Source organism: Simochromis diagramma, unplaced genomic scaffold, assembly GCF_900408965.1.
Source record: "Simochromis diagramma unplaced genomic scaffold, fSimDia1.1 OVJJ01000612.1, whole genome shotgun sequence".
Classification (NCBI taxonomy): domain Eukaryota; kingdom Metazoa; phylum Chordata; class Actinopteri; order Cichliformes; family Cichlidae; genus Simochromis; species Simochromis diagramma.
Genome location: NW_024387419.1, coordinates 1,347,705 through 1,364,142, shown reverse-complemented (window position 1 = coordinate 1,364,142; position 16,438 = coordinate 1,347,705). Strand labels below are relative to the sequence as shown.

General features: G+C 44.1%; 1 protein-coding gene across 3 annotated transcripts in view; it reads right to left on the bottom strand.

Annotated features, from left to right (window-relative positions):
* Positions 1 to 16,438, bottom strand: part of zgc:109889 (uncharacterized protein LOC553542 homolog) — a 55,480-nt gene that overhangs the window by 14,180 nt on the left and 24,862 nt on the right. For 2 of the 3 annotated variants that reach the window (XM_040012531.1, XM_040012533.1), the window contains exons 2-3: positions 9,417 to 9,561; positions 4,316 to 4,450 (exon numbers count right to left, since the gene is read on the bottom strand). In XM_040012531.1, the coding sequence (XP_039868465.1) occupies positions 4,316 to 4,450; positions 9,417 to 9,549 (268 nt within the window). In that variant the 5' untranslated portion in view covers positions 9,550 to 9,561. Of the gene's footprint in view, positions 1 to 4,315; positions 4,451 to 9,416; positions 9,562 to 9,722; positions 10,935 to 16,438 lie in introns of those variants that run through there. The other variant, XM_040012532.1, reaches the window with a different exon arrangement.

Here is a 16,438-nt window from a genome sequence, read left to right as displayed (position 1 = left end):
AAAGAACATTTCAAAGTCCCCAAATTTTTTCCAAAACACATCAGCAGGCTGCTGGGACAACTCTGGCCATTCACACCGAATTTGGACGAATTTCCTTTATTTGTTTGACTAATTTATAACTCTGATAAGTGGAAGAGAATGGATGGATGAAGAATCTGTATTTTGTTTCTCTTGCCTTAAAACATACGCAGGAAATAAGGGGTTAGCAACTAATCAAAGAAAATAATAATACTAATATTAATAATAATACTAGCCATCAGCCTCTTGGTAGATGCACATGTAGTATAAATGTGAAAATCCTAGCAGTTGACCTCTGATTGTGAGGTCAAGCTCGCCAGGATTTGAACTCGTCCCAGAATGTTAGCAAGTCGTCTCGTTCTTAAGTTACCGCAATCACAAACTTGGGTGTCCACCCGCCCACCAGCCCAGCAGGGTTTCGCCAAAACCCCGTCAGTATACAAACTGTTGCACTTCACTTTAACCTCATCGTTTCGACCTTTCCATCGACAAATAAAACGGCACATGCTGCTCAAGCAGGAGCCATAAAACACTCAGAGCAGCTATCGACCCTCAATGGTAACTTTACACACGCAGCTCTGACCTTGTTGAGATTTATGGGTTTATCGGTCGTTGAAAAGCGGCGTGGTAAATGTAGGAAACTGCTGAGAGAGGCAGGAGATGAAATGCTACGAGGCAAAGACGTCTAATTAGAACACTTCATTGTCAAGTAATTCCTGGAGTACATACTTATCAGCAGATGCTTCTCTAAACAGACACCGTTTGGATATGTGTGTATTTGTTTGCTACGATTCTGCAACCTATAGACGATCATTTTAGAAGTAAAACGGATAAACGGATCAAATACACGCACATCGTGTGCATATCGACTGATACAGAACATACAGCTTAAACGGTGTTTGAACTCAAACGCATACATACGCATGCACAAATAATAGGACAGCAGGGTCAGATTAGACTTGGAGCTTGTTGCATCAGCTTAACAAGCATCGCACACACACACACGCATGCAAACTGTGGCTGCACAACAACAGGAGGCTGGGCGGTGTGTTAAGTGTCAGAACGTGAAAGGGAGAGAGCGTCGGAGTAAAATCCGACATGTATGTGTGTCAATCCTGTGAGAGATTTATCACCGCTGCAGTGCTATCCAGGATCTAGCAGATGGCTAAACACACACACACACACACAGAGACGATCAGGGCGTGATCAGTGTCCTATACGATCAGTTTAAACCACGTCAGTGTCACACACGCTCCTGTCATTAGCTCTGTGCACTGACGCAGCATGTCTGTGTTTGTATGGACACATTTTATTACTGAAAAATCTATGGTTAGCTTAAAAATCCGCCTGCAGACACCAAAGGGCGACTGGCCGTTTGATCTGTGTGTGTGTGCAGTCAGAGCACACTCCTGTCTGTTTGATCATTCCTCCCTAAGCTTCCTTCCCTACGGCCAAATGAATAATCCACAAAACTCGCAGCTAATGCAACTTTCATTCAGACACATCTTCAAAGAGACCTCGCTCTCTCTGCTCTTCTTCTCCTTCTCCTCTTTCTCCTCTCCAGCCCTTTTTAACACTCACCTCCCTCTCTGCACATACACATGCATAAACTGTGTTAAACACCATTAATAACCACATTCATGTAATGCACACACTGATTAAGGAACTCTGCACTGACCTAACCTCTGAATTTAGAGTTATTTGGATTTATGTGAACAATTTATAATCACTTTACTGTCTGGAGGGACGTGCTGCTTCCTGTAGGCTCCATGCACGCTCTCTCCGTGCACGCTCTCTCCGTGCACGCTCTCTCCGTGCATGCTCTCTCTGTGCATCCTCACTGCACAGACAGAGCGTCTTAATTTAAAGAGAACCTGTTAGTTTCAGCTCCAGCCCTGTTAGAGCAGCTTTGCATGACTCTCTGTTCAAAATAATCCTTATTTATCTTATGCTTGATCCCTCTGCTGTCTGAAATAAGCCACCTGTTCAGTTTCACTACTGCTTTCCTTTCTTCCTTTTTTTATCCTTCCTGCTTTAATATTCTTTCCTTCCTTTCTTCCTGTGCGCTAGAAAGAAATAATATTCCTTCTGCCACTTCCTGTCCTTCATTTCTCTTCCTTCCTACCTCCCTTCCATCCTTTCTTGATGTACACTACAAAAAGTCATATTATTACCTGTCCTTGCTTGCTCCCTCTGCCTTTCTGTCTTCCTTCCCCACCTTCCTTCCTTATTTCCTTCCATCCTTTGTGTGTGCGATAGAAAAACAATCATATTGTCCCTTGTTCCTTCTTTCCTTGTTAACTGTTGTTCCTCCCTCCCTTTTTTCTTTGTTCCTCTCTTCCACCTTCATTTCATCCATCCATCATTCTTCTTCCTTCCCCCTTTTTTCACTTTTCTTCCATCCTTCCTTATTTCCTACCTCCCTTCATTCCTTTTTGACCTTAGATCATCTTTCTTTGCTTTCTCTTTGCTTTCATTTCTTCCTCACTTCCTTCTCGCAATCCTTCTTTCCTTCCTCCTTCCATCTCTTCTCTCCTCCTTTCCTTTCTTCATGTACGGAAGAAAAAAGGGTGGTGCACAAAAGAAGCAATGATGAAGAGGAAGCGAGGAATCAGAAAGGAGGTGGAAAAATGAGTAGTGGGACATGATGAGACAGAAAAGAAATTTGAGTGAATGTGTGGAAAAGGAAACGAAGGAATTAAAGGACTGAGAAATGGTTTGTGTGGAGGAGGAAGAGGAGGAAGAGGTAAAAAGAGACAGAAAGAGACAGAAAGAGACGAGAGAGAGAGGGTGGAAAAAGTGTGAGGAGGCGAGCAGGAGGAGGAGGAGGCGAGATAAGGGGAGGGAAGGATAAGACAGAAGAGTGCTGAGCTTTTCCTTTTATCCTCGTCTGTGCTGCTCTCTCTGACGCTGTCTGAGGCCGGCGTGCTGCAGAATGACTCGGCAGTATCAGCACAGACAGAGAGAGATGCAAAGAGCTACAGATGAAAAATATATATCCAGACAAACAGGAGGAAGAGGAGAAAGAGGAAAAGGGAGGAGTAAGGTGGGGAAAGACTGAGGGGAGGAGGAAGAGAAACAAAGAAACAGGAAATTGGAACCAGAGGAGAGGAGAGGGCATTAGGGGAAGAACAGGAGTCTAGGATAGCGGGGAGACACAGTGGGGAAAGAAAACAAGGAAAACAGAAGAAAAGAAAGGGGGATGAGGGCTTCTCAGAGAGTGACGAGGAGGAGAGAACAGGAAAGGCAGGAAAAGGATAAAAAGGAGAGAAAATTGAGCCAAATCAAAAGGAACAGAGAGGCCGACATGAGAGGATGGAGGAAGAAAAGATGAGACAAAAAAGGTTAGAGACACAGGAGGATAAATAAACGTCTGAGAGAGATCAAAGATTTTAAAAAAGAACATACACACAGAACTCCCCGTGTGTGTGTGTGTGTGTGTGTGTGTGTGTGTGTGTGTGTGTGTGTGTGTGTGTGTGTAGGCCTATCAATTACTGCATTAAGAGAATTGACCTTCAGAGACAGACTGAAGCTTAATGATGGAGATAAAGATCCTGACTCACACTGTGCAAACAGCAAACACACACATATTAGTCATAATAGCAGCTCACATAAACACTTGTACACTCATAGAAATAGTCGGTGCTCTCTAACAACACAATTAATAATCCATAGTGCCGGGGAGACACACACACACACACACACACACACACACACACACACACACACACACACACACACACACACACACACACACACACACAGGTTAAAAGCTTTGCAGAGATGCGTTTATCTCAGAGTGTTTACTCCAACACAAACATGAGGCGGACAGACACAAAGAAAGCGAAACAGCTTGTTGACACGCACCAAGCAGATGGCCTTCTACCTTTGCGAGGACTCACAGATGCCTCGGTTTATCCCGACCAACCCTGAGCCGAGGATTAACTCGAGCTCCAAAAGTCGAGTCCTAAAGGCTACTCTGAGGTGAGACTCAGCCACACCTTCACTCACTCACACGACCTCAAACGCACACTCAAACACCCACAAAGACAACCAGGAGCCCACACAGGGCATAATATAAGAGCCTAGAGACCCCTCATCAATAAATCATCAGCACAGCCATTAAAATGCTGCACACACAAACACACACACACCCACACTAGTCATAATAGCAGTTCACATGAACACGTGTACACTCATAGAAACAGTCAGTGCTCTCTAACAGCACAATGAATAATCTATAGTGCTGCAAACACACACACAAAGAGAATAAAAACACACATCCTCACACACACACCTTCCTCCACAGTGGAGTCGAGCTGGGTGACTTTCACAGCCAGCTGGTCCACCCTCTCCTGCAGGCTGCTCATCCTCAGGTAGAAGCTGTTGGCTTCGTTAAACAGTTCCCCGAAAATGTCCTCAGCATGACGACCTGCACAGAGAGAGAGAAACACACACACACACACACACAGTCAGATTCGCCACTTTAATATCTTTCATCCAGGGATATTTAACAGGCTACATTCACACTTCCATGTTGGCCAGCTGAACTCTGCCTCACACCGCAGGAATAAAACATGCAGCGAGAATTAAATCAGCTGGGAGAGGCAGACTGTCTGGAAAAGCAGAGCAAGCTGACACAATTAAAGACGTTCAGAGTTACTTCAGGTTTCCGTCCAAAAAGGACAAAAGAAAGTGTGATAACAGAAGGTCTACATGTATACAGTGGTCCCTCGCTATAACGCGGTTCACATTTCGCGCCCTTGCTGTTTCGCAGATTTTTTGGGGGTGCAATTTTGCTTTTTTTTGTTCTGCATCCTGATTGGCTGTAGACCACTGTCAATCAATCTCGTGCTGTGTCTCCTGTACAGTACAGAATGTGTTCAGCTGCCAACTTTACATAAATCTTCGATCGCTAGCAGTGTGACTCTGAAGTGCTGCACTGTATATTTGAAAGTTTTCTCCCCAACAAACACAACAATGTTGACGCAACCACGGGTGCCTTATTTTTCTACAGAGGTGTGAACTTTGAGATTGTTTAAACAAGAGAGAAAAGTGTGAAAATGTTCATGCCTGTCTGAGAAAAGTGTATAAAGTGTGTACTAGAGATGGCACGATACCACTTTTTTATGTCCGATACCGATATCATAAATTTGGATATCTGCCGATACCGATATGAATCCGATATAGTGTATTTTAATCAATAAAATTGTTTTTTTTTTTATATCTTGCTGTGTTTTGTATAAGTTCAAACTCAAGTTAAAAAACAAACAAACACTAAAGCTATTCTGTTATACCTGTATGTAAAAAATACACTGCACCCAAAATATTTCATAGTTCAGCAAAAACTGATCAATCTAATAAACTTAAATTTACTCAATCCTTCCTATTCTGGTATTTTAAAGAGTCCTTAGTAGAATTATTAAGCAACCTAACTAATAGGGTTGCAAACTTCCAGCAAAAACAAAAAAACAAAATAAGAAACCCTCCACCTCATGATGCTTAATCGATGTAATCAACTTTAATTTGATGCAGTGTGAAAAAAATTGCACAGAATTAAATTATTTTTCAAGAATAATTAAATAGATTCAACATCTTTCTTCTACAGAACTGCAGACTGCACAGATGGTATCTTCCCAAAGGAAAAAGTACTATAGCTTACTAGGGTATATTAGACTTAATAGTTACTATATACAGTAATGGACTTCTATACATTTTACATCAGATGAAAACTTTGGGTGTAAGATTCAGATAATTATTGATTAAAAGCTAGACATTTTAAATGAGAATAAGAAAGAAAAGTATTTCTTTGTGCCCCCTTTTCCCTGTTCATGCCCTATCGGCCCCCCTTGCTAAACTTTGCTAGATCCGCCCCTGCACAGTTACCAGCCGTCAGCTACGTAGAAAAAGATCCTGGTGTAGAAAGTAATATTAAATAAATTCTAGCAACAGATTATCAAGCTGTTGTTCAGCCGCTGGTTTTCTCTTTCTGGTGCAAAGTGGGTGAAAAACAAACAAGAGAGACGGACTCGCGACAGAAAAGCCGATCAGCTGATCACTGATCAGTTTCATGATTGAAGTAGCAGCAGGAGAGGGAGAGAGAATATTTAATCCAGATATTTAATGGATCGATTACATTTTATATTTCTCTCCGATATCCGATCCAGTAATTTAGGTCAGTATCGGACCGATACCGATACGTGATATCGGACCGGTCCATCTCTAGTGTGTAGTGAGGGGTTTTATAGCCTAAAAACATCTATAATGATTGTAAAAAAATTAAGTGCAGATTTCACATATTATTTTTAGAATGTAACTCCAGCGATAAATGAGGGACAACTGTATATACAGTTTACAGTGTGCACGGACTCACCTGTGATCAGATATTCTCCACTTTGCTTTATTCTAACCGATTCATTTCTCTGCCTTACTGTAACACTGTAAGGTAGCTCTGTATGTATGAGTTGATTGGATTTCTACTTGGAGGAAGTGTTCAGAGAGCAGTGTGTTGTCCAAATGAGGCTCTATTATAGCATGCTAGCTGTAGCCAGCTGTCTGTCCTTTCCTGTGTAAAGGTGAACTGCAAAAAATAAATAAATAATGAGATGATCCTAGTCTTCATTCAGTCCTGTTTGTTTGTTAAGCCACTTATCACTGGCCTATGAATCATTCAAGTGCAAAAAGGCACCTAACTCAACACAACTCAACCAGTGTTGTGTCTACACATACCAGACAACTTAGCAAAAGGATCATTTTAAATTGTATCTCTGGGCACTTTGTTACTCGCAGCCTGTCCCAAAAACCTCATTCGTTCCCATTTCCTTACCTGAATCTATGAAAAATGTGAAAGACAAGACAAGGTGGTTCCCAAAGAGCTTTATAGGTGAAAACTTGGCAAACCTCAGCTTGATGTGCAGGGTGTTTTCATGGAAACTGGACAAAAGGAGGACATGGACAGTATCTGAATGTCATGTCCTTAAGATAGAGAAAAAAATCCAGCAGAAGCCTGACACGGGCCTGAGAGACACATCTGGACCTTCACCTGAGCCATCTACTGTTCTCTGAAGCCTCGTCAGAATTGTCTAAGTTGAAGGGTGGCTGTGAAGAAGGCGTTCATGAAATGTACGAGAAGAGAAATTCAGAGATGGAGGTTGCTCCCCTCCCTCCTCCCGGCGTCTGCCTCAGCAGGACCAGCCGCCTCCTGCTGTGCACCTGTCGGACTGAATATTTAAACAGGGCCTCTCTGTCTGAGAGCATTTGCGCGTCTGTGACGACAGCGGCACAAATATTTAAATGCATTTACCGAGATGCAGAACTGCAGCCTTCCTCAATAACACTGTCACCTTCAAATTGAATCACATGCACACTCATTTCAGCGTCTCGCCACCTCGTTCGCTCTCTTCTCTCGTCCTGCGTCTCCATCTCTCGGCCCACGTCATCACAGATGGAGCAGAGGCAGAGCGCTCGCTCATTTGCAGTGAGCTGTCGCTGAATATAATCTATCCTCTAACTGTTAATCGAATTTAAATAGCCTTTCCCCCCCTCACACTCAATTCATTTCCATTGAAGTATGCCTCGTCTGCTACAGAGCACATCAGCTATGAATGACTTCATTGCTTTCAAATGAAGAATGTGTTTAGCTGTTCAGGGTGAGAAATTCCAATAAAGAGAATACAGAGGAGAGGACGCTAAACTGCGGGATACGATGCTTCAGAAGGAATTCTGAAAACATGCTCACCTGCACGTTATTAGACCTGATAAAAAATACAAAAATCACCTTGGATTCACCTTACTTTCACATCAATCCATCAATCACTATGGCAACTGTGCTCATCAGCAAGCAACTGCTGACGCACAAACTAATCAGCATATGCACGCACGGCCTTATTCACACTCAACACATCTCAAGTGGTCTGCATTAAGGAGCATGGCTCTGAATTCATTTTAGGTGTGATTGCATGTAAATGCCTAGACATGTTGGGCTCTGATTGCTCACGAGTGTTAGAGACAGACATGTGACCTACTGCGATGGAGGGTAAACAACATAGGTCCTCTTCACTACAGTCACGAAAAAAACTCGTGAACTTTTTGTTAAAGGTGGTTCTAAGAGGTCCTGAATCGTGGGGTGCGCTTCATTTTTCACGGGCCTGTGAAAAACAATTTTTCAAATTATAATGTGTAACGTCTCACCACTAGATGTCAGTAAGTAAGTGAATAATCGTAGCTTTGGTGGCTTCTGTACAAACAACTGCGGTTGCCGTTCATCTGTAGTGAGTGTAGGCTTCCAGTTCGCTGTTTAGCTCAGCTGTCGATATGTGCAAAACTTTGTGAAATGAGCTGATGAGTCAGTGTGGTGAGTTGCTGAGGATATACTGAACTTCTCTGTTGGTCAGAGCTTCTATTTTTGCTGCTGTTAGCCGCTGTTAGCCGCTGTTAGCCAGCAGCTAAACTTTCTTTGAAGTGGATCTAATTTTGCTAAACTTTGACACTTATGAAATGAAAATGTAATCAAACTGTTTATCAGAGGAAAAGTATGATTTTTAGGATGCTCAAACTTAGCATAGCATTAGCTGGTAGCTGCTGTTGTTTAGCGTTGTTGTTGTCAGCTGTTTGGAGAGTGGAAGGATCATATGTCTAACCTGCTAACAATAAGTAATTGCTTCAATATTAGGAATAAATAAGCATGTTTATGCATATTTTTTGTGTTACAGCTATGACTTCAATTCAAGAGCTAAGGCTTGGAGTGAGGAGCAAGAAGAAGTTTTATCCGGATTCCAACGGTGATGTATATTTCCTTTATGTTTTCTTCTGCTTCTTTGTTTAAGCGGACCCCTTCATATAATAAAACATAGGTATGACCTTCATATGTTGAAGGTGCAGACATGGTGCCTCCACAGCACAGTTCTCTTCTCCGCCTACATCTGTACTACATACTACATCTGTAGCCGTTCTCTAGCCACTTAGACACAATGCATTTATGTGCAGCGGTTGATTTCCATCTTAACCACTGTATTCAAGATATTTATGAGTACAACATTTTTTTCTGTTAAATAACCTCAACAAAATGACTGACTGCAACTTTGAGTATTGACTATCTTCAGTAGGGCTGATTCAGTGAATGCTGGATAAACCAAGGCTACAGAACAGGGTTTACTGACCACCCCCAAAAAACTGCCTGGCTTGTGTCAGCAGTGCATTTTTCTTTAAAAGAGGAAATAATGTTACAAAATAGTTTTTTTAATAAAAAGCCCCTCCCCCCTCCAAAAAAAAGAGCCCCAAACCGAGCATCATATCAGATCATGCTAAAGACTCATGCTAGCATGTTAATGCTAAAATGTCGGAATGAAAATTACGTGAATGTTACAGGATGTTCTTGTGCTGAACTACAGTATACTTACTTAGACTGCCCAGCTGCTTGATGATGGCTGCCAGTGTAGTGTTGGTGACGCACTCCAGCTCACTAGTCACCCCATCTGGCAGCGCTCCACGGCACAAGTGCCGGGGCTCAATGTTCCTCTTCACCAACGGCATGCTGGTCTATACCTGAAGAAGACATTGAGACAAGGAGAGAGAGAGAGAGAGAGAGAGAGGTAAATTGTTATGCGATTTTCACTCGAAACGTTCATTCGATTTCTACTAATGTTTAAATACATGACATCCTCGAAATGAGTTTACATCTCCAAAGCCGCCAGCTAACAGCTCACCTGTAGTCTGCAGAATATCTTCTAACATCAGCCAATATGCTGTTGCTCTTTATTTAAATCCCCCTTTGGGAAACACAGCTAACATCACAGCCACGTCCTGGCAGACAAGGAAGAAAGAAGGAAAGCTAAGGAAAAAAAATGGGTTGATGTTCAGCTGTGATTGCTGATGGAAACGGAGGTGTCATGTCTGCCGCGGGGCACAGTCACTCATCACGCTGCTTAATGTCAGTGCTGCTGGAATGAGCCAAGAGCCCAATGAGCCAGAAAGAAGTTTTTAAATGGTGCTAACGAGCAGCAACCGTGGTCAGAGAAGCCACGAGAGAAAGACGGAGTGACAGAAGGAGAGACGAGCTGAATATGAAAGAGGAGAGAACAGACAGGAAGTCAGGGCACGTCACGAAGAAGAGCTACATATACTGCAGATCCTGTCCTGTATGATGAAGAAAGCCAGACGACTTTGTGTCGAGTGAAACGAGAAAAACCCAGATATATGGGAGTCAATGTAATTTACAAAATGTGTAAGTCTATTACAGTTAGTAACAGAAAGTAACAGTAACAGAAAGTAACAGTAACAGAAAGTAACAGTAACAGAAAGTAACGCTATATCATCATATGAAAAGTTCTGTTTTTGCTTCACTATTGCACATAGTTATGATATGGGACTTAATGAGGAACTAAGTTATCACACACAGTATGAACAACCTTAAAGCCTCTTAAGAATAAATTAGTGCCAAAAAGACATGAGAGACGACTGACTGGGGAACAAGAGAATAAACACGAGGGCAGAACTAGAACTACGTCCACACGTACACAGGTGTTTTCAAAGACTCCATTTTTGCGTTTAAGTGTGGTCGAGGAAAACTGAGATTTAGTCTCGCAACGTCACAGGTGTGCGCCGTTCTTGACGTCACGCTGTCCGCCACGTTATTGTTTACATGAGATAAATTACTGCAGTGGCAGATAGAGATAAGATACTGTCAATCTGCAGTTTTTCCACGCTTACATACACATGCGCAGTTACTGTCCCTCTATTTAGAAAGACAGAGGCATCAGAGTGAACTTCGGACGTGGCTTCTACATTAAATGCTGACGTCGGTCTTGAATAAATTTACTTTCTTAAATTAAATGTATGTATTTTGTATGCATTTTGTTCATTCCTAAGTTGTGAGTCTACACCAGCGGTCCCCAACCCCCGGGCCTCGGACCGGGGGTTGGGGAAATAGGCCGGTCCGTGAAAATATTGTCGGGCATAAACCGGTCCGTGGCGCAAAAAAGGTTGGGGACCGCTGGTCTACACCAACCAAAATACTGCCTTTAGTTAATAACATTTGAAATGATGAAGGCACTTGAAAAGTAACACAAAATTAGCTGCCTTTTCAGAAAAACTAAAACTTTTCAGAAGTACTTAAAGTTTTGTGAGTGTACAAAACCCTGTGTACTCATTCCCAGGCTTCTAGACTTCTGATTGGCCAACATTTCGTTTTTAGCGTTTACATGTGGACTGAGATATTTGTTCAAAACTGCACGTTTGGACGGGCTTTTCCAGTTTTCAAAAATACCCGCGTACATGTGGACGTAGCCTAAAACTGAGACCTAGAAATCACAAACCCAGAGGAACTGGAGAGCTACAATTACAAAACAGCAACCAAAACACCAGCAGTCATAAAGCAAGATGAAAGCAAAGATTCATAATAATAATAATACAAAAATCAAAGCACTGGGCCACCAACCCAGGACCGTGACTCCAATATCTGTTGTTCAACTGTGTTTTTTGATATAACTGTTCAGCTCTTGCACACCTGTAGACTGTACTGATAATCTGTAAACAGATTATGCAACTTTGGAAAAGAATAGCGGATGTTTAACGTGAAAATGGGACGTGTCAGTCGTTTACTTGAACATAAAAACAGACTGACAATCCAGAACAACCAACCGCACAAACACACAGAATGATTACCCAACCAGCCAAACACACTGATCAGTCAAACAAAACAAACCAACCAAGTGACCAGCCAACAAACAAGAAGAAAGAATAATCAACCAGACAACCAATCAAATAACCAAAAAACAAACTAACCAAAGAGACCAACCAGACCGATCAACCAACTGCCCAGTCATTCAAACAAGAAGACAGATTAATCAACCAGACAACCAACCAGAAAAGAGCCAACTGGCCCAACAAACCATAAGAGTCTTAAAATGAAATATAAAAAGGGAGTTAGGCGATTTGAACTTCCTTCTCAAAGATTATCACATTATTGACCAAATGGGATCCAACATGCTTTAACAGCGCAGTCTCATTTGGCCCAACTCTTCCAAAGAGGCTGTCATGAGAGTGGTGAAGAAAGACAGAAAGAAAAGTTGGAAAATAAGTGTGACAGAGCTCCCGACAGAGTCAAACACGTGAGAGGAAGCTGCTTGGCTTTTCTCCATTTGCAGTGAACTCTCAATGTGGGACACGCTTGTTATTTTTGGGCCAGGGTTTTGTGTAAGTCTGTGTGTATTCATATGTGCGTATATGGCATCTGTGTATGGTGTGTATTTTCCCAAAGTGTGCACACTGGAGTGTGTGTCCGTACAGTATGTAGATGTGGGAGGAGTGTGTTTTCCCAGGTCAGCGCTCTGCTGTTATCGCGCTGCCTCCCACAGTTCTAATATATTCAACGACACAATCAACAGTACTAAGGCGAGACAATGGAGGTAAACAAAAACACTGGCAGAAAGTGTGAATCCGTGAGTCTGTGATGCAAACTTAATCTTGATGACGGCGTACGTGATAATCCCACTTTGGTGCCTCAACCCTGAAATCGATTTCTACACTTGTAAGACACTAAACGTGTATTTGTTCACATGCTCCTTAATTTGTTTGTCCTGCCTGAAACTCACATGCCAACTTTAATAAAAACTGACTGGTTTGTCCTCTTTATGTCTCTCACACACTCTCCCGCCCTTCCTCCTTCTAATAGCTTCTGACATTCAATTACACAAACCACCTCAGATTGTGCCGCCGGCTCGTCTTGAGAGTGCGAGCGAGCGTCCCTACCAGTGCGTGGGTGAGCCAGTATCGACCTCCCCCTCCTCCTTCTCCAGCTGTTGTAAATAATCTAACACTCTGGGTATTTAATAATACATATGCACTCCTCCTCATCCTCCTTTGCTGCCTTGGTAGCTGCTCTTCATCTCAGATTTGTCTCATCTGTCGGAGTCCTCCCTCCTCGACTTTTCCCCGCATTCCTGCCTGTTTTCTCGCTCTACATCTCCTCTCCATCTCATTAATAAACCAGTAATGGTGAATATCTCTTCCTCTGACTCCCCAGTGTCCAACACCGAGTGAGTTTCCCCCAATCTCTGCGTGTGCTTTTAAACTGGTAAGTGTGTGTTCGGTGCAGGATAAGACTGCAGTGAGGCTGAGTGTGCACGCGTGAGTGTGTGTGTGCAACATTTGAAGGTCTGCTAGCTTCAGATGTTGACACAAGTTGACATACATGAAATATGTGGCTCCTGTGTGTGTCTGATACACAGTCGCAGACACACACTGACTGTATTTGACCCAAAGGCCTCAACCCACAAGTGACTTCAGGTCAGCTGTGGGGATAAATACCATCAGTGTGGCGTGTTACACCATCAACAGGGAGAATAAACAAAAGATTTCTTTACTGTACATGTATGAGTGAATATGTATCTATCTATATGTGTGTGTGTACAATTACAAGTATTCATGTGTCAACATACAGTCTTGCTCTTTCTGTTGAGGTTTGGCAGACTTATTAAACAAGATGGCGGCGCGTGAACAACGCGAGGCTCAGTGTCTCTCCAGAATCTGCTATTTAGCGATTTTTTATCTACTTTTAACCGGATTATTCGTCCAGAATTGCTTTGCGTTGCTGACCTACAGCAGACAAGAGCTTCTGGACATTTGGACGCATAACTCCAACAGTTTTATCGCCGATCTCCGACTCATCCCAGAGATCTCCAGAACACCGGAGGCTGCCCACTCTCCCCGGCCAGGCGGAAGTGCACGCAGACGGCGCCGAGATCGTAAACAAAGGCGAGGTAGGCGCGGAGGGCTATGGGCTAAGCTAAAGCTAACACCACACCGGCTGCCTTTACCCAGTATTTTCCTCGCCAATGTCCGTTCTCTGGCAAACAAAATGGATGAGATACGGCTCTCCATCACTAACAACAGACGGATTATGGACTCAAATGTCATGTTTTTCACCGAAACATGGTTGAACAACAGCTGCCCGGACAATGCTATCGAGTTAGCAGGACGCCACACACACCGAGCCGACAGGCTAGCAGATGACTCCGGCAAGACCAGAGGTGGAGGTTTGTGCATTTATATTAACAATGCTTGGTGCATGAACTCCACTACTACTGAGAGTCACTGCTCACCTAATGCGGAGTTTTTAATGGTCAAATGCAGACCTTATTACCTCCCCAGAGAACTCACTTCTATCATACTCACTGCCGTGTATATACCCCCCGACGCTAATGCTAGGTTGGCCATGAAAGAACTTTCTGCAGCCATTAACAAACACCTTGTTCAAAGGTAGGTGACTGAAACATTCAAAGAAAACGTGGCAGAGGATATGAAATATTTCTCCAGATTAAAAAACAAAGTTCAACAGCATGACTGCCTGACACAGAAGAAGTTTGAAGTAGCAAAAAAATGAGCGCCCCAAGCTTGAATATGTTACAGAGATAGCACAAAGCAGAAGTTCTTTACACAGCAGCAATAAACACCCCGAGGCTGCTTTTATTGTTGCTGGCGACTTCAACCACACCAACTTAAAGACAGTCCTCCCCAGATTCCACCAACATGTCTCCTGCCACACCAGAGGAGACAAGACTTTAGACCATGTGTATTCCAACCTGGCTGGAGCCTACAAAGCCACATCCCTCCCCCACATTGGACAATCGGACCATCTCTCCCTGTTCCTCACACCTAGGTATTCACCACTCATCCAACGTGTGAAACCTGCTGTGAGGACAATTAAAGTGTGGCCAGAGGGGACAGACGCAGTGCTCCAGGACAGATTTAAAAACACAGACTGGAATATGTTCACCCACACAGACCTGGACCAGTACGCCTCATCTGTACTGGATTACATCTCCGAAACCACAGACAGTGTCACCACCCAGAAACGGATCACCATGTACCCCAACCAGAAGCCTTGGATGAACCGGGATGTTCGTCTCCTCCTGAAGGCCCGCAACACTGCCTTTAGGTCAGGAGATGCACACGCCTACAGCACAGCCAGGGCTAATCTAAAGAAGGGCATCAAAAAAGCCAAACACCATTACAAAAAGAAGGTAGAAGAACACTTCTCCAACTCCAACCCCCGACGCATGTGGCAAGGACTCCAGACCATTACAGACTACAGGACCACCAAACCCTCCCCCGCATCCTCTGATGTCTCCTTCCTCAACGAGCTCAACAACTTTTATGCTCGTTTTGAGCGAGGGAACCCCACAACCACAACCAAAGCAGACATGACGCCAGACCACCAACCTCTGACTCTCTCCCCCACCGATGTAGGAGCGGTGCTGAGCAGGATCAATGTCCACAAGGCTGCAGGTCCTGATGGCATCCCCGGGCGTGTTCTCAGAGCATGTTCTGGGGAGCTTGCAGGAGTGCTCACAGACATATTCAATCTGTCCTTGGCCCACGCTGTGGTACCGGCCTGCTTCAAATCCACCTCCATCATCCCGATACCCAAAAACTCCAACCCATCTTGCCTCAATGACTACCGCCCAGTAGCACTCACCCCCATCATCACTAAGTGCTTAGAGCAGCTGGTCCTAGCACACTTCAAATCCTGTCTCCCCCCCACCCTGGACCCCCACCAATTCGCATACCGCCAGAACAGGAGCACAGAGGATGCAGTCTCCATCGCACTGCACTCTGTCCTCTCACACCTGGACAACAACAACACCTACGCCAGAATGCTGTTTATAGACTTCAGTTCAGCATTCAATACAATCCACCCCTCACAACTCATCAGGAAACTGACAGACCTGGGCATCAGTTCCCTCATCTGCAAATGGTTACTGGACTTCCTGACCAACCGCCCCCAACATGTCCGGCTGGATAACCGCTGCTCATCTACAATCACGATGAACACCGGTGTACCACAAGGCTGTGTGATGAGCCCTTTCCTCTACTCCCTCTTCACCCACGACTGCAGACCTGCTGATGGTTCCAACACCATCATTAAGTTTGCAGATGACACCACGGTGATTGGCCTCATCAGTGACAACGATGAGGCCGCCTACAGGGAGGAGGTGGATCGTCTGGCTGAGTGGTGCGACACAAACAACCTGCTGCTTAACACCGAGAAGACCAAGGAGCTCATCGTGGACTACAGGAGGAATGCTGACCCACATCCACCCATCCACATTAAGGGGACGGCTGTGGAGCGTGTGAGCAGCTTCAAGTTCCTGGGAGTCCACATCTCCGAGGATCTCACCTGGACGACCAACTGCTCCAAGCTGGTCAAGAAGGCTCACCAGCGCCTCTTCTTCTTGAGGACTCTGAGGAAGAACCACCTGTCCTCAGACATCCTGGTGAACTTCTATCGTTGCACCATCGAGAGCATCCTGACCAACTGTATAACAGTCTGGTACGGGAACTGCTCTACCTCGGACCGGAAGGCGTTGCAGAGGGTCGTGAAAACTGCCCAGCGCATCGCCGGAGCACCACTTCCTGCCAT